The 27,246-nt window shown below is 37.4% G+C and overlaps 1 protein-coding gene and 1 long non-coding RNA gene across 9 annotated transcripts in view; one reads left to right on the top strand and one right to left on the bottom strand.

Annotated features, from left to right (window-relative positions):
• The window catches only part of GRM5 (glutamate metabotropic receptor 5), a 534,341-nt gene that overhangs the window by 83,559 nt on the left and 423,536 nt on the right, over positions 1 to 27,246 (bottom strand). For all 5 annotated transcript variants that reach the window (XM_061202741.1, XM_061202744.1, XM_061202745.1 and 2 more), the window contains exons 4-6: positions 22,484 to 22,730; positions 14,454 to 14,622; positions 9,599 to 9,725 (exon numbers count right to left, since the gene is read on the bottom strand). In XM_061202741.1, the coding sequence (XP_061058724.1) occupies positions 9,599 to 9,725; positions 14,454 to 14,622; positions 22,484 to 22,730 (543 nt within the window). The remainder of the gene's footprint in view (positions 1 to 9,598; positions 9,726 to 14,453; positions 14,623 to 22,483; positions 22,731 to 27,246) is intronic.
• Positions 1 to 27,246, top strand: part of LOC133099222 (uncharacterized) — a 243,028-nt gene that overhangs the window by 83,217 nt on the left and 132,565 nt on the right. The gene's annotated exons all lie outside the window — the stretch shown is intronic.

Below are 27,246 nucleotides of genomic sequence, written 5' to 3'. Positions count from 1 at the left end.
AAATATGTTAATTTTAGTGTTCACATAATATGTTTTTAATGTCCTTTGGCAAACTGGAAACAACCAACATTAACAGAAAATAACAAATGTGGTTAGTTTATGTGTCCAGTTGTTAATATACAAGCAGTGATTATTGTACTTCTTGTCATGCATGCATTGATAACAAAATAGCAGCAAAATATATTAATCTAAAGAAAAACAGTAAAGAGTGGGCACTGTAGTTGAATTTATCAGCACTCTAGAACCTAAAAGAAATAAATGGGAAACAACAAGAAATCAAAAAAAAAAAAAAAAAAAAAAAAGAAACATGCCAGATGCCTTTTAGTATTGTTGTGGCTCATGACTATCTTTCTGGAGTTTCCAAATCACGTTAACCTTGTGTAACCCATTCATTTGGAATCAGAAAGCTAAGAAGGTAATGTAAATGACATTAAAAGAGATGTTTATAATAGTAAGCTAGTTCAACAAATGCAAATTCATTGCCTATTCTTTGCCATTTACTGGGCTAGACAATCATTGACTTAGAGGATCTTACTTTCAAATGGGGAAGACTTTCAATAGAGGTTGGAACTTTATCCAAATTTTCTCATTTATCTTTAAATCAATTAATCTATCTCTATATTCATTTCTCATCACTATATTTTTTAAACTTAATTAACAGTAGAGTGATAATCGTTAATATAACTGAACTGTTAACAGGTGCCTAACTATTTATGTACTATTTAATCTCTCCAATAATTCTGTGAACTAGTTACTACTGTGAACTAGTTACTACTGTTACCTCCATTTTTATGTAAGAGGAAGTTGAAGCTCAGAGAAGGAAATTTATTTTTGCTTAAAGTCACACAGTGAGTCATTGGTGGAGCGTGGATTTCAACATGGATGTGTCTAACTCCAACCCTTTTGAGATTTAAACCACTATGTTATTGGAAGATAATAAAGATGAATTGTTCCGGATAGGTCTCACACGCAGCCAAAAATTTCAGCTGTATTTTTTAATACTACATTTGTCATAAATTTCACCTTCCTTAGATAGTATTGGTGAGTCTATGTAATGAATGTAAGGAAAATCTAGAAAGTGCTTAGGGACCTGGGGGGGATTCTATTGTTAAGCAAAGTAGTCACCTCCTTTGACAACTGGTCACCATTATGATGCTTGGTCTTTAGAAAAGGATGGTTTCCATAAATAGGCTTTGATAGGAAAAGTGAATGTGAAATAGTGATTCGCTTGCCTCAAAACAGCTTGGTTATGTTGGAAAAAATATTTTTGAATACACATTCCTTAGATATATTCGTTAGGGTTTTTCTTTCTCCTTGAAAATTCTGCTCCCTTTTACCTGGTTAACTTCTCATTTTCACATGCATTATTTCCATTTCCTCCCAGAAGGTACCACTGAACTTCCAAGACCTGGTTAATTTTCTGTCCTCAGTGTAATTAGTTTTTACTCTCAGGCTAGCACTTTATTTTCTTCCACCTTCGTTCCTTCCCTTTCTTGGTCTGTTCATTCATTCATTCTTTCCCTTATTCCTCCTCTCTCTCTTATTATTTATTGGACAAACATTAAATCAGTTTCTACTATATGCCTGGCATACTTAATGTATTGAAATTGCTCTTTATTTGTGTGTGTGTCTGCCAGGCTCTGGGATACTCGAGGGTAGGAATTGTGGTCCATGATCACTATGTGTCCGGTGCCCAGTGCTTTGTTTGAACCAAGTTGGAGCTATTTGCTAATGAGTACTTCTGTCTTGCGTGCCACCAATGCACAATTCAGTTATCGTATGTATCATATGTTACACTCTTAATGCAATTATGTAAGTCAGCCTTCTTCTACTGTGGACATTTGATGGCATGGAAGTGGAAGGTCAGACACCTTCCATTTGTATCTTTATCAATAGAACCTAGCACAGTGTTGAAAACAGTGTAGAAACTTGATTAAAAAACAACTTATGCTGAATGAATGAGTGATAGGATAACCAGCTTGTAGAGCTTGTGTTCCTATTCAGATTATTATGTAACCTAGATAAGCCAAGAAATTAGAGGTCACCATTATAAAAACCTGTTCCTTTTAAAATATTAACAGGAACTATTTATTAAAATTGTAATAATAAAAACCGCATATTTCTCATCTAAATTCGTAACAGATTTCCCCTAAAGAATCAGAAACACATAATAAACGGAAAGGGTTTTTTTACCCTTTCCTCATCCAAATTGAATTGTAGTAATCAAATGGGCAGCACTTTTTACACACATTTGAAATGAAAAATATCATAGCAACCTGGAGATAATTAACATGTGACCAGCTTGAAAGCTGAATTTTTTCTCTTTCTGTAATTTCCTGGAAATATGGGGCTCCAAAACGTGATTGTGAAGAAAGGCATGTGGTGTAGCAGAAAATGGTGGAATCACAGTGCCTGGGTTTGATTTTCCACTAGTTTTGTGACCTTGAGCAACTTATAGAATCTTCCTGGGTCTTAATTAATTCAGCTGTAAAATAATAAAGTCTACCTCATAGGATTCAAAAGGATAATGCATAAGATAGTTAAAAAATACTGGTGATGACACAGCACAGGGAGATCAGCTTGGTGCTTTGTGACCACCAAGAGGGGTGGGGTAGGGAGGGTGGGAGGGAGATGCAAGAGGGAGGAGATATGGGGACATACGTATACATGTAGCTGATTCACTTTGTTATAAAGTAGAAACTAACACACCATTGTAAAGCAATTATACTCCAATAAAGATGTTAAAAAAAATATTGGTGATGAAAAGCACTTCTCCCCACGTTTTTATTTACTTATTTATTAAAAGGTAAAAAAAAGTCCCAAGAAAAGCGGGACAAACTGAGGAACACAAATGAAGGAAGTATTTATAGGAAGAGAGTAACTCAAATGCTGGAGTTGTAAAACTTGTCAGTGGTTCTGCCTCCTTGGAGCTCATCCTCCACTCCCTCCCAGCTTCCCACCAACTCCCTTTTGTTTGACTCTGTTCTCTTTTTGCCCCTGAAGTGAAGATACAAAGGTTCCAACCTCCAAAGCAATTAGGTAACTTAGGGAACGAAAGGAACTTCCTAGAGAATGTTCCTATTGACATTCAAAGGTTGATAGGCACTGCCCTCCTTCCATTTTACAGCTTTGCACTTAAAATAAATAAGATACATTTCTTTGCGCGTGAGAAGCAGGAAATCATTCTAACTTTCTGTCATAAAGCTTCCCACTGAGTTACTTTTTGAAAGCCGTGTTGTTTTTGCTTTTTCCTTTTACTTGGGTTTGTTGGAAGGTTGCCAGAGTTGGCAAACCCACCTGAAAGGGTTTCCATGGCTTTAGCTTTGGACTGGGCAGCTAAAGATCTGCTACTTATAACCCATCCCAAATTCTTTGAGAGAAAACAAAGATTCTTTCTAGGACAGTTTTTGCATGTATCTGGTGGGGAACGGTGTGCAGTGAAAAAGTTGTCTTGGCAGAAACTTGTAGGGAATTCTCTGAGTGCCTAGCCAAATTGTTGCCTTCCACTATTTTTTCCTCCTTCCTCTTTCAAACCAGACCACATTGCAGTTGTGTTCTTCTCTCAGCGAAACAATGCCCTCCTCCTGTTGATTTAAATTTCTGATCTCTTCATTGCCCTTTATTCCCACTACATTATCACAGTCCAAACCACCAACAGATTCACATTGTGACTTGCAAAATTTCCTTCCTGTGGTTTTCTCTCTTCCTTCTTTTAAAGTCCCCAATTCAGTCTTTATTTAAAAATTTTATCTTCTAGTATTCAGTATTTAAATAGCTCAAATCATATGAAGTATTTTAAATTATAAAAATTTTAAATATGCAGGGAAGTGCAGAACAAACATAAAAATCCAGATTTAACAAATGTTGATATTTTGTCATATTTGTTTCAAATTGCATATACACACAGCTTACAGATATAATTGAAACCTCTCTTGTAAATCCTACCTGACTCCCTCCCATCTCTCTCCAGATGAAACCATCATTCTGAAATCAGTATCCTTTTTACTCATGTTTTTAAACAATATTTACACTTTGCATTTTGACTATGTGCATAACATTTATAAAGCAGTCCATCATGATTGCATTTCCTTTCTTATCTAATTGTTGGCTATTCCTGGAGATAATAATTGCCCTGTTTAAAACTGTTCTGTAGAATGTAAACATCAAAGGGCAGAGAATTTTATGTTTTGGTCAGAGAAATATTTTCAGCACTTAGAACATTGCCAGGAACAGAGGAAGTGCTAGTTATATGTTTGTTGAGTAAATGACTAGATAGATAGCTGAATGAATAAATAATGGCTTTTAATTTCCCTTAGAATAAACTTTAAAATAGTTACCATGGCTTACGAAGCCCTGCAAGAGTTGGCCTTTGCTTGGCTTGCCTGTCTCCGTCCCTCCCCCATGCCCCCGTGCTCCCAGTTCCTCCTCAGTTTCTGTATTCTGTGTCCAAAACACTCTTCTCTTTCATTTGAATCTGGCCAACTTCCATCTTTCGTTTAATTCTTGCATGTACACAGTTCCTTGAAGAGGCAACTTTAAACCTCATCTGAGTAGCTTCCACTGATACAGGCTCCTGCACCATTCTGGTCTTCTCTGTTAACGCTCAGCATCTTATTATTACTTGTCAATATTTAGGATGATAATCACTTTGAGGGCAGGGGTCCTGTTTATCCTATTCACTGCTAACATGGATACCTGAAGATTGTTAGAGAAAGAATAACTACTTGCTGTACTTAATGAAAATAACTTGAATTAGGAATATTGTTAGGTTCTGCCCTCATCCTCCATTTAAAATCTTCTTTCTTTCTTTTCTTCCTGGTTTTCATGCCTGGTTTTCTTTCTTTCTCTTGTTAATTCCTGGTTCCTGGTTCCTGCCAATTTATGATGGCTATTAAAAATATGGCTAGCTTAAAATTTATTTTAATGGATATATTGATGAAAATACATACTCTTAATATAACTCAATATTATACGCACATACGTGTGTGTATGTGTGTGTGCAAAAAAGTAACCCGCAATCTCACCACTCATAAACATTTTTTCTTAAGGTAATGTTCATTTCAGACATCTTTCTATGAATATATAAAAGTAAATGGCTAAATATAATATAGACATTAATGTCAGTTGATTGCCACTCCTAGTTGTTTTTCTAAACAGTTATTCAATTCTAAGATTTCTAACTGTGCTAACAATCTTATAGAGCTGTGTTGGGATTAAATGAATTAACATTTGTAAGATGCTTCAAAGAGTTCCTGGCACACAGGAAACATGTATGTGTTAGTTGCCATTATCACAATGGGGGCACTGACCCAAAGTGACCTGAGCTGTCACGTTATAGGCTGAAGTGGGGTAACTGTAAGCCGGGTGGGTAGAAGAAAGACTTACAGTATCCTCTGAAGCCAGCCCCAAGCATCTCTGTGGCAGGCTTTGGAATAGCTGAAGCCATCAGAGCAGTCTTCTGGCTTAGCTAGCAGTGCCAAGTGCCAAGTTACTTTGAATCAGAGTCAATGAGATGGGCTGCAAACAGCTATAGGCTCTTTGGAAAAGTGCTGGAGATCTTAATGAAAGGTTAAATCTCACATAATATCAATGTGGAGACCTTTTCAGGTTTGGTATTTATTCTCCCTTCTCCCCTCCCACTTTCTTTCCCCTCCCACATATACACACACACTCACATGTATGCATGTAGCCAGCGGAAAATCATTTCATTCTTCTGTTTGAAAAACTTCACTGGCCTCACACTTGTCTATAGGATAAAGTCCAAACTCCTTAGTTCAAGGCTGTCTTCAGAGGATGGCCCTAATACTTACTTCCATCTTCATTTGTAACACTCCCCATCATTTACTGCAGATTGACACTCATTTACTGAGTGCGTACTCTGTGTCAGGCATTGTGTTAGATGCTAGGAATGCAAAGGTGATTGAGATATGGTTATGTCCTTGAGAAACTAATGATTCAGTAGGGGATGCAGATAAGGATATAGGCCATTAAAATCCAGTTTGAAAATGATGTAAAGAGGGAAGCAGAATTTGCTTAAGAAATACAAAATAGAGGACTTACTAGTCTAAGTACCACAAGAAGGCATCATAGAGAAGGTGACATCTGGGCTGAGTAAGAAGGTGAGCAGGAGTAAACAAAGTGGAGTAAGTGCATTCCAGGCAAGGAAGGTAACACCTGTACGGACGTGGAGGAGTCGAATAGCATTGTGTGTAGATGAGAATTATAAGCAGCCCTTGATACTAGAATGTAAAATGAGAATTATAAAGTGGTGGTGATTGAAATTAGAAAGATCATAAGAGGGTGAGGGAGAGAGGGAATTTTGTATGCCATGTTGAAAAACTTGGACATATCCCATAGAGATATGAAAACACTGGTCAGTGTTGAGCAATGAAATGAAAGGGACAAATCTGTATTTTGGATACATTATCTAGTAGCAAGATGAAAAACAAACTTGGAGGCATGTGGCATAAATTTGGGAGTAGGGAAATAAACTGGGAAATTACTGCAATAGTCAAACGTGAGATGATAACTTAGTCAAGGGAACGGTTGTACCAATAAATGGAGAGGAAGGAGGGAGAAGAATATTTAGCAATGCAAATAGGCAGACTTGCTAAGTGACTGGATACGGGTTGCCAAGAAGAGAGAAGAGTTCAGATGACTCACTTCTTTTTGTTTGGAGAAATTAGGAGGATGCTGGTGCCGTTCATAGCCTCAGTGCTGCACACTTTTCCCGATAGGATCTTCTTCACTTTTTTTAAAATGAGCTTAAAGATTATGCCTCAAGACTAAACCTTCTCTAATTTCTCCAGGGTTAGGTGTGCCCTTCTTCATTTTTCCATAATACTTTGCTCATTTCTCACCTACAGCACTTGGTCTACTGCATGGATACTTATTTATATGCTTTTCTCTCACTAGATTATAAGTTTCTTGGAAACTTAGACTAAATTTTACATTTCCAGTTTCTATTACATTTCTGGCACAAACTAAGGCCTTAATTTGTTAAATTAATTAATTCATACTTGAAAATCTCAAAGGCATCTCAAGCTGATCTTGTCTAAAGCCAAACTATTGATCCTTATCAAAGAATGCAAATTTTCCTCAAGGCAGAAAATTTGGTAGCCTTACTTAATATCTGTTGCAACCAATTCATCTGTATGTCCTGTTGGTTCTACTCCAAAGTATATCTGAAATCTTCCAATGCACTGTTTAGCCCAAGACACCAAGAGCTCTTGGTGCCTGCAGTGGCAACCTGCAGTAACCATCCTGCCTATCTCCCTGGTTCCGCTTTCCATCCCTATCCAAATTATTCTCCCTCACAGCAACCAGAGTAATGTTTTAAAATTATACATCCAATCATGTTTTCTTCTTCTACTACAGCCCCTGCAAAGGTTTCTCATTGTACTTGGTATTAAACACTCAAATCCTGAACCTGTTCTACAAGGCTATACAGTATATGATCTAGCCCCTGCTACCTTCCTGATCTCTTCTGACATCGTTTTTCCATTGGCTTACCCATAAACAGACTTTCACATATGCTTTTGCCTCAGCAAGAAATGCCCTTCTCATCATGTTTTGATAGCTATTTCTGTATTTATCATTTAGGTCTCAGCTAATCTTCACTTCTTCAGAGATCTTTTATGACCACAAATTTAAATTATGTCTCCCCTAATATTTTCATTTTTTTTTTTTTACTCTTGTTCTTTTACTTCATACTACTTAACACAATTTGTCCATGCCTGTCTGTATGTGTCTGAGAGTGTGTGTGTGTGTGTGTGTGAGAGAGAGAGAGAGAGAGAGAGAGAGAGAAAGAAATGTCTCTCTCCCAACAAGATGGTGATATAAGAACCATGTCTATTTTTAACCCCAATTTCTCCAGCACCTATTATTATAGTGCAAATAGTAATAATAAAATACTTTTCTGTTGAATGAATGAAAAAGCAGACCATGTTCATTGTGATAGTTTTACAAAACATAGGACAAAAAATTACATCTGCATATTCACGTTCAAGGTGCTTAGCCACGTGGATAGCTGAATCTGTGAAATAGTTTTTCGGTTTAATGATAATCCATATTGAAATTAGAAATTAGAAAAAGGTAAACAAATAGTATAAAGGAAAAGATCACCAAAACTGCTCTTCATTTCCCTCACAAGAGAACCAATCATATTTTTTTCTTACATTTTTACTGTATGTGTGTGTGTGTGCGTGTGTGCGTGTGTGTGCTTTAGTTTATCTGTAAACTAAATTTATTAAAGACTTTGTGTGCAGCACTGACTTGGCTCTGGGGATAGCAGGATGTATGAGTATCAGAAAGCTTATCATCTAACGGTGAAAATAGGACACAAGGTACTTGGGTGTTTTATTAAATCAGAATTTTTAAATTTTTTGTTTTAAGAAAAGGAATGTCTTCTGCATAAATACCAGTCACTGAAAACAACTCTTAATGTGAGCTGGCCTCAAAAGGCCCAGAATCACAGGATTTTTAGAACCAGGTTTTTGGAATAAGCTAATACAACTACCATGGATAATCTCTTGTGCTATGAGGGGTCGAGTCTAACACTGATGACGTTATAATTCTCTAGCCTCTAGGAGTTTGTGCTTAATCCACCTTAACTGTAAAACCACTAGGTGACCTGACATACCACGTGGTGGGCCCTCTGCCTGGAATGTCTTTTTCTCTTTATTTCCCTGGAAAACTTAGTTTCACAGGTCCCCTCCTCATACTCCATGTCCGCAAACCTGTGTCCTTCATTGTAATCACATTTTTACTGTTTACCTCCCTCATTAACTTCTTGACGACAGAGGGCATAGCTTCATTTTTACGTCTTTATATCGGTGGTAGGCAAATACGCATCTAATATGCATTTGCTAAATGTTTATTGAAGGAATTGGAAGGAAAGATGGAAGGTATCCTGTTTTCATAATGTAAAGATTAGAAATAGCTATGAAATACCATATTGAGAACACAATGACAATAATTCCTTCACATTTTTGGAGGAAAAAACTCCTAAACCAAAACATCACAGAAACAAACGAAAAAGTAACCCCCCTCCCCAAACTCTCCCCAAACGAAGCAGAGATGAGCCTTACCCTGTGTTGACATTATTTGAAAACTCATTAGTTGGAAGTTTCTGGTTTAGATTAAGGAAAAGCAATAAGAGAAACTAAGAGTTTTAGACCAAATTCTACCTAATTCTGTGCTACCTTTTTGTTCTTGGATATGTCATGGTATATTTTACTCTCTTCCGGCTAATACTTCTCTCTCTACACCTCAAATCACAGTTAACTGGGGCCCTGCTTAGGAACTTCTGGGAATATCCTGAAGATGGACTGAAAATGCCCAGTAGAAAACCTAAGGATTCTGATCTAGTTTGGGGGTGAGGGCAGGAACATAGGCCGATTTCTCCGAGCGATCTAAAGATTTTCATGATTAGCCCAGGTGTTGGGAAGGCGTCTGTTCGTAAGGGAATTCTTTGTTGCATAAACTATTCCACCAAGATGAGAAATGCTTGGAGATGTGACCCCCCTCCTCCCATGTCTGTGTCCTTTTTGAGTTGATTTTGGGGGATGTACCTGTGCTGACATTGTGATACATGTACCTGTAAGGTCATCAGTGGGCCAGGACCCCAGCTGGCATGCCTTGCAGGTGTACTCATCAAAGACATACTCGTTCTCTTTACAAGGTGTGCAGGTCCAACAGCAGCTGACTTCTCCCTTCCGGATCACCTAAGGCAAATATTTAAAATTTTGATTATTTTTTCACATAGATAAAAATCCAGCAATCCTTTATTCAGATGTACTGCTTTACAAAGCAGAAGGGGGCTTTCACGTAAGTTATTTCAAATGTTTTCGGAGAGGCAGTGTAAGTATTAATATTCTCATTTTATAATTAAAGAAACAGGCTGAGTTTAAGCAACCAGTCCAACATCATAAAATTTGTTGGTGACAGGGTCAAGAATGAAATTAAGTGCAAATCTTTGGTAATTAGCTTTAGATACCTGTATTAATCGTCCGTGTTTGTGCTCACATGTGAATATATATACATTTCTGTATGTGTGTATGTAACTGAATTTTTCCCAGAGTTTGCCTTTCTTTGCTTCAAATTAAGAACTTTTGCTCTCTGGATTTACCTTGGCTTCCCTCCACTAGTTGAATAATTGTTAGCCAAAAAACCCACATTGTATACCTGCTAAAGTTCAAAAATCTATCCATATTGATAAAAAATAATTAGGAATTTATTTTGAATTAAGAGGCAGAAGATGAAGTTTTTTCTGGAGATCACCTCTTGGACTGTTTCTACTAAAAATCTGGTTCAATAATTCAGTCCATTCCTTCCTATTCTAGTAGTTTTGATTTGCTTGGGATGAAGATGGTTAAGGTCACTGAGACTATTGTATACCTCTTCATGTGTTTAATTTTTTTAAGGCAATAGAAAATAATTGAAATAATTTAACAGTTGAAAGAGTCCTAGATATTATCCTTTAGAAATGGATGTCTTTTATTTTTTTTCCACCACTGGTGCATGAGTAGCCTCTGTGGAATAGAGATAGCATTCATTAAACATTCCTATAAATAATTAAAACTGTGATTAATAACCAGATGCAGGAGTAGTTACACTTCATATCCTTGTCTTAGATGCTGACTCTATTAATGACCTTTGATAATAATGTCTAGATATCTATAGCCAAATACAGTTGTAGGCTGGCACCCCTTTCTTCTGTTTTGTACTGTCCCTTGTGCTGACTCTTGACATCGCAACAATACAAGTAGGAAATGATGACAAAAGGGCCTGAAACATCCTTTCCCTAAAATAACCAGATCAATTAGGTAAAATTGCTAATTAGACCTGCTTAATCTATTGAAAGCATTCTTCATAATAATGTTGACTGTTTGCTGGTGATTTAGTGCACGCCATGTCGTGTCATCTCATTGAAACATTGGAACAGCTCTGTATAAGGTGGTTGGTTTTATTTTATTCATTTTTTTAGGGATGAAAACTAAGGCGTAGTGAGTTCACACAACACGTGAGTAAATGAGGGATCAAATAATGCCTTGGACTTCATGGCCATGCTTATAAATACTGAGCCTTATTGGTCTGTATAAAGATAGAGTTCGTGATATTTTGAAAGATGTGGAGGAAAGAATACTGGCTTGAGAATCAAGAGGCACCAAGGTTCTAGTCTTACTTATAGCCACTAAATAATGTGCAGCCTTGAGCAGTCTCCCAGCTGATCCTGTTTCATCCAACCGAGACTAATGCTTTTAAAATAATACCTGCCTTTATAGAGTTTCCCGAGGATTAAATAGAATATCACAATGATTTGGAAACTGTAGAACACTTTAAAAATATTAACTGTTTTATTAGTAATATACATATAAGTATCCATATAGAGACATGAATTTCATTTTCAGGGTGACTTCAACCACACTTGGTAAAACTATCACTGGACAGTTACTAGATTTTGTAATGCAAGGAGGCACATTTCAAATGCTGAAGGATTCTTTCTTAGTAGCCTGGCAAACAAAAGCAGTTGCGTCCTTCCTCTTAGAAATGTGCTAACTTTCTGTGATTCAATTTGCATTGCTTTGTAAATTTCAGTTTTTTTACCAGAATAAGCTCATGCCCTTTTCCAAGATTAATTCCAATATTACAATCTTTTTTTGAATAAATAGTGACAACTTACTGTCTTCTTCTGATCATTCAGAACTGATTTGTTTTACTTTTTTTCGTTTGTTATTTATGTTCTGTTTCACACTCATTTTTATCAGACTTTTTTTTTTAATAAATTTATTTATGGCTGTGTTGGGTCTTTGTTTCTGTGCGAGGGCTTCCTCTAGTTGCGGCGAGTGGGGGCCACTCTTCATCGCGGTGCGCGGGCCTCTCACTGTCGCGGCCTCTCTTGTTGCGGAGCACAGGCTCCAGATGCGCAGGCTCAGTAGTTGTGGCTCACAGGCCCAGTTGCTCCACGGCATGTGGGGTCTTCCCAGACCAGGGCTCGAACCCGTGTCCCCTGCATTGGCAGGCAGATTCTCAACCACTGCGCCACCAGGGAAGCCCCTCACACTCATTTTGAATACAGGAGGTGGTGACAATTCTCTTTCAGATTAATATCCATTTTTTTCCACTGGTGGCACACTGGTTAAGAATCCGCCTGCCAATGCAGGGGACACGGGTTCGAGCCCTGGTCCGGGAAGATCCCACATGCTGTGGAGCAGGTAAGCCCGTGCGCCACAACTACTGAGCCTGTGCTCTAGAGCCCACGAGCCACAACTGCTGAAGCCCACACGCCTAGAGCCCGTGCTCTGCAACAAGAGAAGCCACCGCAATATGAAGCCTGCGCACTGCAACAAAGAGTAGCCCATGTTCGCTGCAGCCAGAGAAAGCCTGTGCGCAGCAACGAAGACCCAACGCAGCCAAAAATAAATAAATAAAAATTAAAAAAAAAAAGTGTAAAAAAGCACCCTGGATGTAGTGATGCTTTCTTTATGAATAACAGTATGTTATATATTTGAACCTTTGCTAGACTAAATGTCCTTTCGTGGGCACTGAGTTAACAAATCTGAACAATTCTGTGATGTGTTGATATCATTAGTGAAGTTGTTCAGTGACCTTATTAAACCATATCAAGAAAATGTAGTCAATTGTATATTTAATGGAGTGAAAATGAGATCTGGTTAGGAGAATAGAATTTGGGATTAAAAAAAGACTCTATAACCATTTTAACAAATTAACTAGTATTGAAAATATGATAATAGGGAGTCAGATTCTTCCACTGGGTAAGTTATTCCCAGGAGAAGGGGGTAGCAAAGTATATATAAAGAAATCTCTTGAAACAGACGTTCAATATTTTGAAGTTACAGGTTCAAACTATATTGCTGTGAAGGGTCAAAACAGAGACAACTTCCATGTAGTAATTTATGCAGATTAATCTTTCTCTGGGAAGAACTGGAAATTATGAACAATTGATATTCTAAGTGAGTCTAAAAAGAATTTCACATGAAGTGTTTAACTGCAAGATGACTGGCCAAGATGCAGACCGTCACTGAATATTAAGAGTCGGCAACCTTTTTCTGCAGAGGACCAGATAGTAAATATTTTAGGCTTTGTGGTTGATAGCCAGGGCTGATTGAGGCTACCTCTGTAATGTTTCTTTCAAATACCTCCCCTACCCCCTTTCCATTCTCACTGTTTCTTCCATAATTCAGGGACCTTGTCACCACTATCACAGTGTCCTTCTAACTTGTCTCTTCTTTCTTTATTTATGTTTTGTAACTCTACCCATGCATCTTCACCTATTATATGTCAGCATCTTGGTCAAAATTATTCTCAGACTCCTGGTTAATAAAAAATTAAGTTCAGCCTGTTTAGTATGGCATCCAAAACTCTCTGCAAATGTGGCTTCAATCTATCATTGCAACTTTCTCTTTTACAATAACCATTTAGAGCAAAGCCCCCTAGATTATTCACTGTTATTCCAGAACAATCTGACTACTTCTGTACCTTTCCTGTTATTATTCCCTCTACATAAACGATCATTTCCCTACATGTCTCTGAAGTCATATCCATTTTTCATGGTTCAGTGTCTGACATTTTATTCAGAAGAAATCTGTCCCTTTTTTAAAAAAATTTTTATTGCACCTTTACTGCACCATGTACACAACACTGTACTATTTGACATATATTAACTCATTTCTTAAAATATTTATTTATTTATTTGGTTGTGCTGGGTCTTAGTTGCGGCAGGCAGGCTCCTTAGTTGTGACTCGTGGGCTCCTTAGTTGTGGCATGCAGGTTCCTTAGATGTGGCATGCAAACTCTTAGTTGTGGCATGCATGTGGGATCTAGTTCCCTGACTAGGGATCAAACTCGGGGCCCCTGCATTGAGAGTGTGGAGTCTTATTAACCACTGCACCACCAGGGAAGTCCCTGTCCCTTTCTTTTGTATGAACTTATTTAGCTCCCTTTTTTTTCTTTCTTAATGAAGTCATCACATTTCACATGACATTACTTATCTGTGCCCATGATATTTTTTCTCATCCACGCTATAAATCTTCTAAGAGTAAATGTGTCTGACTTATTTTTGTGCCATTAATGTAAACTATTACATTAGTGGGAGTTTGGTAAATATTTAAGTTAATTAGAAATTGATGTGGTTTCCAGCTGTGAACTATTTATTCCCAGGAAGCATGTCTTTAGAGGCTTACATGAGTAGAAAGGGTGTGGGCTTGACTCATCAACTGGTGCAGCCAGTCCAACTACTAAGGCTATTGTGGGTTTTACTAGATATCATAAGGAATTAATGAGAAAAGATTTAAAAAAAAAATTTCTTCTAAAAATTAGAAGCTTACAGTGGAAAAGGCAAAACAAATATCTAAACTTGTTAAAAACAGTCAATGCTAATGAATACTTTTGAATTTACAACAAAAATTAAAGAAACACAGACTCCACTTTACCTTAATCTGGCCTTTCTCACATGGTTCACTGCACACGGATCTGATGATGTGGCTTTTCTTGGACCATACTTCATCATCATCCATTTTTAATTCTCCGTTGTCCCAGCTTCCAACATTGATATAATCAAAATAATCGTTTCCCATTTCCTTGAAATTCATTATTTCATACCTTAGGAACAAGAATATAATAATTATTCAGCTAAAAATATAAATATTCAGCTATGAAGAAGCAATAGATTTCTGTCCTCCAAAATGTACCTATTGTCATATTGGTGACACTGGAATTTTCCATGACAGTACACTTTAGAATAACAAAAAGCCTGTTTCACTTTCTCTTCAGAGACCTTTTTTTTTTTTTTTTTTTAAACTTTCAAGCTTATACCTGAAATAGAAAATAATCCCATGTGAGAAGGTGACTTGACCTCAGCATGATGAAAGACAGTTTTGGAATAACTTCAAGAAGTTTAAACAAGTACTACTTTTAGGCTTCTTAAAAAGATAGCAAGGTTTTCATCTCCACTCAAATAAAATGGTAAATTTTCCTTTGCTAATAACCAAGGGAGAATTTTGGTAAATCTTTAATCTTGTCTTCAGCTTTAGGGAATGAGGAGGTAATTTGGATACGACCTGATTTTACCTTTCTCATTTTACCCTTTATCAATGGCTAAACTCATTGTATAAAGATACTTTCAGGAATAATGTTTAAAATAATTCTGAAAATCGATAGCTTCTAAAGCACCTCATGCAATGTAAAAATGCTGGAAGATACTAGAACCTCGTGAATTCTCAGCCTTTATATGGGGATGGAGATGTAAAGAGGGAAAGTTAATGTGATTATTTATAGGATTTTACACACACACACACACACACACACACACATACACATTTCCAGAGAAGCATTTCTGAAATAATTTTCCAATCTGAGGACACTGGATGAGCAATACCACCACTGTCAGTTCCTGTAGACACATCTGTAGGTATGTCTTAGGTATACAGTGTCTTCACATAGTACCCTGTGCTTTTATTTTCCAGGACTTGTAGGATTGGTAGACGGGCTCTTCTAAATGCTTCCTTCAACCTCCATGCTCAGCACGTTGAGCTATCTGAAAATTGATATGTATGGAAAACTTTCTAGCTTTTGGGTTCAAGTGACCAGATTACCAATGCTCAGTACAGAAATGCTAAGAACAAAGCTGACATCAATCTGTTTGGACCTACATTGAAAATGATACTATTCTGTTTTCACTCCCAATCACATTTTTTACTGTAGTGTTTTTTTCAGAATGTTAACTTATTCTTAAGTTTGGTTAGCTGTTCAGTGTTATCCTACAGTGTTTTATTTGCAGTCAGTAACAATTTTGAGTAACTGTCTAAATTCCACCTCTAAAAGTACCAATCTGTAGGATACAGAGCTGAGTCTTAACACATTTCCACTCTGTCACAGTTATGCAGTGGCTACTAAGCATGCAGTGAGTTGAGATACTAGAACACAGAGCACTGAGGTAAAAAGAACTCATACATTATGGCATTGGCTACTTCAAATTGGCTACATGGGCCTCTAAGGCTTCAAAAGGTGACTGACTGCCTGTGAGCAAGTGACCTGTGAACGTTCTAGGCTGGGAGAAAGGAAGAAATGTTAGTGTCAGGAAGATTTTTTTTCTTTGCTGCTACTGATTTGAAGAGATATGAAGAGAGTTTCATTGCTCACCCCCAAATGAGCCATCAACCCATTTCTACCAGTTGTTAACTTTGACGAGGTCTAGTCCAAACTGTCAATTGTACAGATAATGGACCTGAAGCTTGGTGAGGTAATGAGTGATACCAGATTGGAGAGAATGCAAGTCTATACTCACTCTTAATACTTCAAGTCTGCTGTTGGTTCTTTTCCGTTAGACTACTCCAAATAAACTCAATAGAGCTAAAAGATCAACTTCCATTGCTTAACTGTTGTAGAAATCTGTTTTATATTGGAGAAATGGTAAAAAGTCAAGGGATCCAATTTTTGAAAAATAAACATGATAACTCTATAGAATGGAAAATGTCATATTTGACAGGGAAGTGACTTTGAGAAAAGTTAAACCTTAGTTTTGGTTCAAACCAATCAACCTACTTTAAATTTATTACAGATACTGAATCCTCCCTTTGGAATTAGCCCTTAGATTTATGGTAATTATTTCTTACTTACCAGACAACCACAGAGATATTATCACTAGTGGTTGTAGCTGTGAAAATACAACATGATTGTAAAAATCTTTGGTAGCAGTACATGAAAAAAAGAAATAGCTCAGAATAATTCTCTGTAAAAGAAGACCCCTCCTCCCTTCTCTTGTCAATTAATATGAATTCTTTTAGTTTTCAGAGATAGGATATAGATTTTATTATCCATCAAAAGTGAGAGTGAGTGTTTGAAAAATACTCTTACTTAAATTTTAGATAAGAATTAAAGTACATAATGGCTTTCTGCCATTGTAACCCATTGTTTAATTCTCTCTCATTCTCACTCTTGCTCTCTCGCCCTTTCTCACTCGGCCCCTTGGTTTCTCCATCTCTGCTCCTGAACCTTTTCTCTCATCACTGAGTGTGGGTTTGTGTAATGTCTTCTTTAATACCTCTTCCTTCTTTCCCCTTTCTCTCTGCCTCCCCACGTCTGTCTCTTCCTTAACTGGCCACAGTTTAGAGTTGAAATATACTGAAAATTTGTTCGAATGAATTTCCTGAAGTGTTCAAAAAAACAAAAACCAAAAAACCAGATAAAATGTATTGCAACCAAAAAGAAAAAAGTTCAGTTAAAAGCACAAAATAATGATTAGTGATGTTGAGCATTCTTTCATGTGTTTGTTGGCTATCTGTATATCTTCTTTGGAGAACTGTCTATTTAGGTGACCACCTAGAGGGGTGGGATAGGGAGGGTGGGAGGGAGACGCAAGAGGGAGGAGATATGGGGATATATGTATATGTATAGCTGATTCACTTTGTTATAAAGCAGAAACTAACACACCATTGTAAAGCAATTATACTCCAGTAAAGATGTTTAAAAAAAAAAAAAAAAGCACAAAATAGAAACTAGAGGAAGGCAGGGTTCAGTTGAACAGAAATAAAGAACTTTCTAAGTGGTTATAACTCTGAAAATTAGAGCAGGCTTCCTCAGAAGATAGTGAGGTTCTCTTTACCCAAGGGGCTGAAGCAAGGTTGTTGTCAGGGGAACTGAAACATCATTTGGAGGAAGGGACTATGGAGAGTACTAGATTTTTATGACCCTTAAGGTCCTCTCAGTCTACAGTTCTGAGGCTAAGGTGCTTTTTTAAGTCCTTCTGTGGACAGAGTCACATATTAAGAATCTGTGTGCAAACCAGGTCAGTATCTGCAAATTTCTAGTGTTCCAGCCTTATTTTCTACTTGTCATATCTGTTTTTGTCCATCTTTTCCTCTTTTCCTGCCTTATTTTGTATTAACCAATTTTTTTTTTTAAGTATTCTTCTCTTGGCTTTTTAGTTATTTCTCTTGTATTAAAATTTTAACTGCCCAAGGGATTTAATAGGCATTCTTAATTTAACTTATTCTACTTAATGTTGTGTCACTTAATGTAAAATATAAGAAACTTGCCCCTGTATAATTGTATACCCCATTCCTTTATGCCACATTGTCAAATGTTTTACATCCCCGTACTTATAAACCCCACAATATAATGTTAACATTTTTGCCTTAAATAGTCAGTTGTACTTAGGCTGATGTTGACTCTCCATGTTTCCTCTGCCCATTTATGGTCAGTCCTAGGCAACAGTTAGGCTTGTTAAACCTTAGTCGTCAGTGGACTCTCTGTATATCTATTGGGGGTCAGAAAACTTTTGATATAAATGGACAGACAGTAAATATTTTAGGCCTCTGTTGAAACTACTCAACACTGTTAGTGTAGCATGAAATAGCTACAGATAGTCTCTAAATAAATGAGAGAGACTGTGTTCCAGTAAAACCTTATTTACCAAAACAGATAGCAGACCCGATTTGGCCTGTAGACCATTAGCTTGCCTGTAGCTTGCCAACCTGTGGTCTGTCCCCTTGATGGCAAACAGTAAAGGTCCATATTTCTTTTTTTTTTTTAAAGTATTTGTTTATTTATTTATTTATGGCTGTGTTGGGTCTTCGTTTCTGTGTGAGGGCTTTCTCTAGTTGTGGCAAGTGGGGGCCACTCCTCATCGCGGTGCGCAGGCCTCTCACTATCGCGGCCTGTCTTGTTGCGGAGCACAGGCTCCAGACGCGCAGGCTCAGTAGTTGTGGCTCACGGGCCCAGCTGCTCCGTGGCACGTGGGATCTTCCCAGACCAGGGCTCGAACCTGTGTCCTCTGCATTGGCAGGCAGATTCTCAACCACTGGGCCACCAGGGAAGCCCAGGTCCATATTTCTTATCTATAATTCCTGAAATCCTTAGAGTTCTGAAAACCATAAGTTTTTTCATAACTCACTTGGCAGCAAAACATGACCCATTCTCAACTTATCTAGTGACAGAACTTGACCCACACTGTCATGAGACTATTTATACTCTTTTATCACACTTTCTATAATATTCATATGTTTTGCTGTAGAAATATTAATGAGTTGTTTAAGAAGTGTGCTCCACGGTATGCAGGAGGCATTATATGACTTTTGTAAAATCAGAAATTCATAATTGCCGCTCTATTTACAATAGCCAGGACACGGAAGCCACCTAAGTGTCCATCGACAGATGAATGGATAAAGAAGATGTGGCACATACATACAATGGAATATTACTCAGCCATAAAAAGAAACGAAATTGAGTTATTTGTAGTGAGGTGAATGGACCTAGAGTCTGTCATACAGAGTGAAGAAAGTCAGAAAGAGAAAAACAAATACCGTATGCCAACATTATATATATGGAATCTAAAAAAAAAAAAGGTTCTGAAGAACCTAGGGGCAGGACAGGAATAAAGATGCAGATGTAGAGAATGGACTTGAGGACACGGGGAGTGGGAAGGGTAAGCTGGGATGAAGTGAGAGAGTGGCATGGACATATATACACTACCAAATGTAAAATAGATAGCTAGTGGGAAGCAGCCGCATAGCACAGGGAGATCAGCTCGGTGCTTTGTGACTATCTAGAGGGGTGGGATAGGGAGGGTGGGAGGGAGACGCAAGAGGGAGGGGATATCGATATATATGTATGCATATAGCTGATTCACTTTGTTATAAAGCAGAAACTAACACACCATTGTAAAGCAATTATACTCCAATAAAGATGTTAAAAAACAAAAAGCTCATTACAGTAAAAAAAAAAAAAAAAAAAAAAATCATAATTCTGTAACACAATTGACCCAAGGGTTTCGTTAAAGATGTGTGTACTGATAGTAGTCTGATTATGTGAGGCTTAAAAACAATGATTAAATTAGACTCTCTAACTATCCATAGATATGTGTGCCAGAATGAGTTGTCACCTCTCCCAGCTTCGTCTATTTAGGATCTTCCTCTTGTGACTCTGACATTTTAGGGGAACTCCTAATCACCCTAGTCTCCTCTGGTTCATTGCCCAGGTTGGAATGTCTTTGATCCAGCTGAGCTGCAACTTCTACTCCAGAGAAATAACAACATAGTGCCTACAAATACATTTTTAGGAGAATAGTGGTTTGATTTTGATACTGTAATTGGCAGGCTGTTGTACAGGGTCAGGAATTGAAGCCCACAAGATTGAGTTAGAATCTTGACTCTTTCATGTATTAGACTGTCTTTGGGCAAGTTATTTAATCTTTGTAATCCTCAGTTGTGAGCCTTCGGCTAGAAAAGAACATGATAATATTACTTACCTCACAGGATTAAAATATAGAGGATTTAGCTAAGTACTTGGCTCAGAACACACATGGTAAATATTAGTTATAATTATTTTGTAACTATAACTGGATTAATTGGAAAAACAGAAAAGTTGCAAAGCACCTTTTCCTGAGTTTGGCTTATGCCCTCAGAGGCAGATTCTGATCATTTATTAGTGGGTTAATGTAATACCCAACCTTAGTTATGCATGAAAAGTCTCTAAACAACTATGAAATTGTTTGCAGAATTTTATGGATATTGTCCTTGAGGGAATATCTATAAATTTCATTTAACTTAAAGAGATTCATGTTCTCCCAACGGTTAAGAACCAATGTCCTAAATGTACCCCATTCCAGCATATTTGGAGGATTGTGAATGAGGTAGTGATGTTCTGATCTATTAAGGTTTCCCACTGGAATAGAGCTGAGCCATCTGAGCCATTTCTTCACTGTCTGGTTTGTGGAACTGGCTTGGGTATATGACATGAAAACTGTTTGAACCGATGGAACTGCAGTCAACAAAGTCTGTGAACAAATCCCAAGGTGATGTCAGTGATCTAGGGGTGCACACAGGAATAATAAATCCATGTGAAGATATCAGAGCCTAGGCTTTGACCTGAGCCTAAAGACTGAGCTCATTCATTGACCTACCCTAAGAAGCCTTACAACAAATGTGAAGTTCCCTATGGCCCTGGGAAAATGCTTGTATTCCTGCCCCCACTCCCATGAATGTACTGAATAGCCAAAAAGTAGAAAACAATATTTGAAAAATCTTATCTTGACAAACAGCTTGCTTGGAGCAATACTCTTCCACTCTCTAAAACAGAGAAAATATCCAGCTTTCCTCTTGGCTGCATGACTTGGAACTGCTGTCACTTAAAAAGTTTGGCTCGTGAGACAGTAACAGCTGCATCAGGGACAAACTTCAGTTCACATCAGGAATATGGAAACAAGCTAGACCAAGGTGGCTGGTACAATGTGTGGGCACATGGCATGTGAGTCATGGAGGGACTCATGGGACCTTCTCTTGGCAGGATCAGCTGCAAAAAGAGTGTAAACACACCCTCTCCAAGCACACCTGTCAAGCAAAAGCTGTTGCTGGAAAAATACCAGGGATTTTACAGCAGGCGACCAAAGGACCCTGATTGTCCTAATGCAGGGCAGATTAAAGACCCAGCCCTGCTACAAGTCAGAATATCATTTCAATGACATTATCCCTCATGGATTAAAAGTCTCATGTGAAGAGTCACTTAAGAATTTAGAGTCTGGACTTTGGTGTTGAACACATCACAGCTATTGCCAAAAATGCAGTGACTTCCTCAGTCAAGATCCTTCCTCTCCAAAGCATCTGTCTCCTTGGCCATCAAATGGGGACCAGGGCAGCGCCTGCCCCAAGGACTTGTTGTGAGGATGAAATGAGTTAAGTCTTTTAGACTAGCTGGAATAGGGTCTATCACATAAGCAGTGTCAGATAAACATTAGCTCTTATTATTCGAAAGGACTGTGATAGGAAACACGTGCCGATAAATAAACACACAAAGAAGGCAAAAAAAGAAAAAAAGAGTTTAGAGTCTGAGATAGATGTGAATACTGGTAAGTTCTAGGTACTTAATGACTTCCCCGGAGGCTGACCTATAATTATGAGTAAGTTCATATTTCTCAGGTTCCTCTCTATAAATAATGAAAGGTAAAATTTCAGAGAGAAAGGCAATTTAGTCCTCAAGAAGGGAGAAAGTGTTCCAGCTGGAGGATACTAAAATAAAATGACTTGTAACTTACTGTAGGTACAGCAAACAATATAATAACAATGCAGCCCTATTTCTGGATTACCAGAAATGGAATTGTTCCTGTTTCAGAATAGTTCTGTGGCCTAAGAAGAGATCAGAATACATGGAATAACATGGCAAACATGTACAGGGAAACCATAGAGCCGGCTTTTAATTATCTATGATAATGTGAGGCTCCTGCCTCTAAGTTTGGGTCTCTGAAATGTGGTGATGATTCCAAGAGCACGTTTTAGACATCAGCATTAATATTTTTTCCTGGCCACAGGAAATGGGGCTTCCCCTCTCTGTCTTTACTTACTTTGTGACGTCAGAACTAGCCAGACATGGCCAGGAAGCCTAGATAACCACAAAGGAGAGAAACAGGCTCCTGAGGATCAAGAGATAGCTTGATCAGGCTCTATTGTCTAGAGGTGAATTGTAACAGTACCTTCCTGGAGAGTCTCCATTCTCATCAAATAGGATCATGTCTCCAGAAACCCCAGTAAAATTGGTTTTCATCAGGGAGTCCAAAAGTTTCCGTCCATCGATTGGCTTCATGGCATCACAGAGGCCCGCATATCCTGGACAGAGGGACATCTGCATGTTGTGGAGCCCATAGGCCATGGAATAGATCGCATTGATCACAAATCCCATTTTGGAGTCTTGAACATGATGTGTTCTCAGAGTCAGAGAACCTGTTGGAAAACAAATTAGGGATTAACTTTGAGATTTATTTCTACTATAGCTATCTCTATGGATTCTGAATAATTTGAGAGTGCACTGGAACAATTTATCAGACTTAAAACCAGAGGAAATGCTAAGAACAGGTGCCAAAATAGTATGCCTAATAATTGTCTTCTATACCCAATTTTTTTCCCCAAGACCTAAAAGACAGAGCTGAATCCTCACCAGTACCAAGATTCACTTCCTCTGTTACCACACTCTAGGGATAAATGCAGGATAGCACTCCATTTCTGTACCACAAGATTTATCTTAAGGACAGATTAATCTCCCAAGTATTCAGCTGTGATAATATACCTCCTTGGTTTAGATATCCTCCAAAAATCTCCAGTTTCAAAAAAAAAAAAAAAAATCTCCAGTTTCCAAATTATTAAGTCTTAGTTGAACAAAGTAGATCCCCTACCATCTTGCCTCAACTTACCTATTGGGATTTATCACCCATCATTTCCTACCTCAAAGCATATGTGCCCTATAAACTGACCTATTTGGAAATTCTGAAATATAATATTTAAGCCCTATTAATTCATTCATTAATTAAATAAAATTTATTGGAGTCTGAGTATACATAAAGCTCTGTGTATGATGATCTAGGGAAAACACAAAGATGAACTGGACATGGATTCTGCACTTAAGAAGAAACATGTTCAGTAATAGAGAGAAGTTATATAACTATATTAAAGGTAGAAGGTGATAAATCTGTAATAGATGTGGAGTTAAAATCTATAGAGGCCCAAAGAGGGAGTGATCCCTTTCAGTGGAGGCCCAAAGAGGAAGCCATCTCTTCCAATGAAGGGCTCTTGGGAATGTTTCATTAAAGAACGAACATTTGGTATGAGTTACTGATTAAACAAATACGGAATGAGTGCCTGTTAGTTCTGACTGCTCAGAACTTGCTGGAAGTGTGGGACATAATGTAGAATAAGATAGACATGATTATTGCTCTTGTTTACTTAGAGTCTAGAGGGCAGAAGAGCATCTAAGCAGGCTAAGTGCTAGGGCAGGACTTAATAGGGAGGGGCACTAGACCAAGAAACTCACTGAAGCTGAGCATTTTGGCTGAGTATCAGCTGGATGAAGAGTGGAGGAAAGCATGTTTGAAGGTTCATAGATGAGGTAGAGCACACTATGTTTGGGAAACTTTAAGAAGGTTGGAATGTTTGGAACATGGGGTAGGAGGCAGGAGAATGGGGAGAACTGAAGTAGTAGAGGAAGGCAGGATTGCTTTAGCCAGATTAAGATCACTGTACTTTATCATAAGCACTGGGATCCTTTGTAGTGCTTAAAATAGGAAGGAGCACGATCAGATTTCTATTTTAGAAAAATCAATCTGGGTACATTGGAGAAAAATTTAAAGGGCTATAGGAGTAGAATTATGAAGACCCATCAAGTGGCAATGCAATGATCCCAGTGATAGGTGAAAATGGCTTTGCTGAGGGTAGAGGCCAAGATTATGGACAGAAGTGTTTAGGAGGTGGAATCTACTACCAGGCCTGGTGATGGAGGAATGGAGAGGACTGAAACATACAGGAAGAGCATGGGTATAAGGTAAAGGTAACAGCTGAGCTAAGGACAGAGCATGCCATTTGGGGAGAAGTTTTTTAAAGAGAGATAAATAGGAACTCTCCAAAGATGACATGATTTTTATGACTTTCAAACTGTAGAGGCATAGAGGCTCCTAGGGAAACCAGCATAAGTATAAGATGGGAAATCTTGTTTCCATCTCAGGACTAGACACTGGCCCTAGGCCACTTTCCAACCAAATTGTACAATTTCCTTTTCTTCACAGACTCTATTCACACTTCCACATTTCACCTCATACCACTAGAAACTCCATTCTTCTGGGTGTTAAGTCAAATACTTGGGAGTCACTTTTGACTTTTTTCTTTCCTTCATTCCTTGTTTACTCTTATTTGGTCTGTCTTCAGAATATCCAGAATTAAACTATTTCACACAAATCTACTTCTACCAGGTTTAAGATATATCATCTTCTGTCTGGATTACAGTGATAGTCTTTTAACTGGACTCTTTCTTTCTGTCTTAAACTATTCTCTACCCACTCCAGCCAATTTTTAATTCAATAGCCATAAAAATTCTCTTAAAATAAGAGTTAGATTATGATACTCCTCTGATCAAACTTTCTAGTGGCTGTGTTGTTACTGAAAGTAAAACCCCAATTCCCTGCCATGTAGTTAAGGAATACACAAAATTAAAAGATGTAAGATGTGACATCAGAAACATAAAATGGTGTGGGGGGGTAGTGGTAGTAAAAGCATAAGGTTGTTAGAATGCATTCAAACTTATGAGATCATCAACTTAAAATAGTCATCTATAAATATAGGTGGTTTATATGAACTTCATGGTAACCACAAACCAAAAACCTATAATAGATACACACCAAAAAAGAGAAAGGAATCCAAACATAATACTAACAACAGTCATCAAATTATAAGACGAGAGAAAAAAAGTAAAAAGGAACAAAAAAGAACTATAAAACAACTTCAAAACAAAGAACAAAAAGGCAATAAGTGAATACCTATCAATTACTTTAAATGTAAATGGACTAAATGCTTTAGTCAAAAGACATAGAGTGACTGAATGGATAGAAATACAAGACCTATCTATACACTGCCTGTAAGAGACTCACTTTAGATCTAAAGACACACATGGAGTGAAAGTGAGGGGATGGAAAAAGATATTCCATGTGAATGAAAACAAAAAGAAAGCTGTGGTAGCAATACTTATATCAGACAAAATAGACTTTAAAACAAAGACTGTAACAAGAGACAAAGAAAGACATTACCTAATGATAAAGGGATCAATCCAAGAGGAAGATATAACAATTGTAAGTATATATGCACACAAAATAGGAGGACCTAAATACATGAAGCAAATACTAACAAACATAAAAGGAGAAATTGACAGTAATACAATAAATAGTAGAAGAGGGCTTTAACACTTAAATCAATGGACAGATCATCCAGACAGAAAATCTATAAGGAATTACTGGTCTTAGATGACATATTAGACCAGATGGATTTAATAGATAGATAAATATGGCATATTCCACCCAAAAGCAACAGAATATGCATTCTTTTCAAGTGCACATAGAACATTCTCCAGGATAGAACACAGGCTAGGCCATAAAACAAGCCATATTAAATTTAATATTTATTAAATAAATAAATAAAAATCTGACTATATCAGTATGAGACTACAAATTGACTACAAGAAAAAAACTACAAAAAACACAAACACTTGGAGACTAAAGATTATGATACTAAACAACCAATGGGTCACTGAAGAAGTCAAAAAAAAATACCTGGAAATAAGTGAAAATGGAAACACAGTGATCCAAAATCTAAGGAACACAGCGAAAGCAGTTCTAAGAAGAAAGTTTATAGTGATACAGGCCTACCACAGGAAACAGGAAAGATATCAAATAAACAACCTAACCTCACACCTAAAGGAACTAGAAAATAAAAAGAACAAACGAAACCCAAAATTAGTAGAAGATATTGAAGATCAGAATGAAAATAAATTAAATAGAGACTAGAAAAACAAAAAGATCAATGAAACTAAGAGCTGGTTTTTGAAAAAAATAAACAAAATTGGTAAACCTTTAGCCAGACTCATCAAGTAAAAAAGAGAAATGGCCCAAATAAATAAAATATGAATGAGCAGAAGTTACAACTGACACCACAGAAATACAAAGGATCATAAGAGATTACTATGAACAATTATATGGCAGTAAAATGGACAAACTAGAAGAAATGGATAAATTCCTAGAAACATACAGTCTCCCAAGACCAAATCAGGACTAAGTAGAAAATATGAACAGATCAATTACTAGTAATGAAATTAAGTCAGTCATTAAAAAAAACCCAAAAACCTCCCAACAAAAGTCCAGGATCAGATGACTTCACAGGTGAATTCTACAAAACATTTAAAGGAGAGTTAACACCTATCCTTCTCAGAGTATTCCAAAAAATTTAAGAAGAAGGAACAATTCTGAACTCATTCTACGAGGCCAGCATCACCCTGATACCAAAAATAAAGACACCACACACAAAAAATTGCAGACCAATATCACTCATGAACATAGATGCAAAAATCCTCAACAAAACATTAGCAAGTTGAATTCAATAGTACATTAAAGGGATCATACACCATGATCCAGTGGGGTTTATCCTACGGATGCAAGGATGGTTCAGTATTCACAAAGCAATCAATGTGCTACACCACATTAACAAATTGAAGAATAAAAGTCATATGATCATCTCCATAGATGCAGAAAAAGCTTTTGACAAAAGGCAACGTCCATTAAACCCTCCACAAAGTGTTGTAGAGGGAATGTACCTCAACATAATAAAGGCCACATATGACAAACCCATAGCCAACATCATACTCAACAGTGAAAAGATGAAAGCATTTCTTCTAAGATCAGGAAAAGGACAAGGATGCCCACTCTTG

This window comes from Eubalaena glacialis, chromosome 10 (assembly GCF_028564815.1).
Source record: "Eubalaena glacialis isolate mEubGla1 chromosome 10, mEubGla1.1.hap2.+ XY, whole genome shotgun sequence".
In the NCBI taxonomy this organism is placed as follows: domain Eukaryota; kingdom Metazoa; phylum Chordata; class Mammalia; order Artiodactyla; family Balaenidae; genus Eubalaena; species Eubalaena glacialis.
This window is presented reverse-complemented; position numbering and strand designations above follow the sequence as displayed.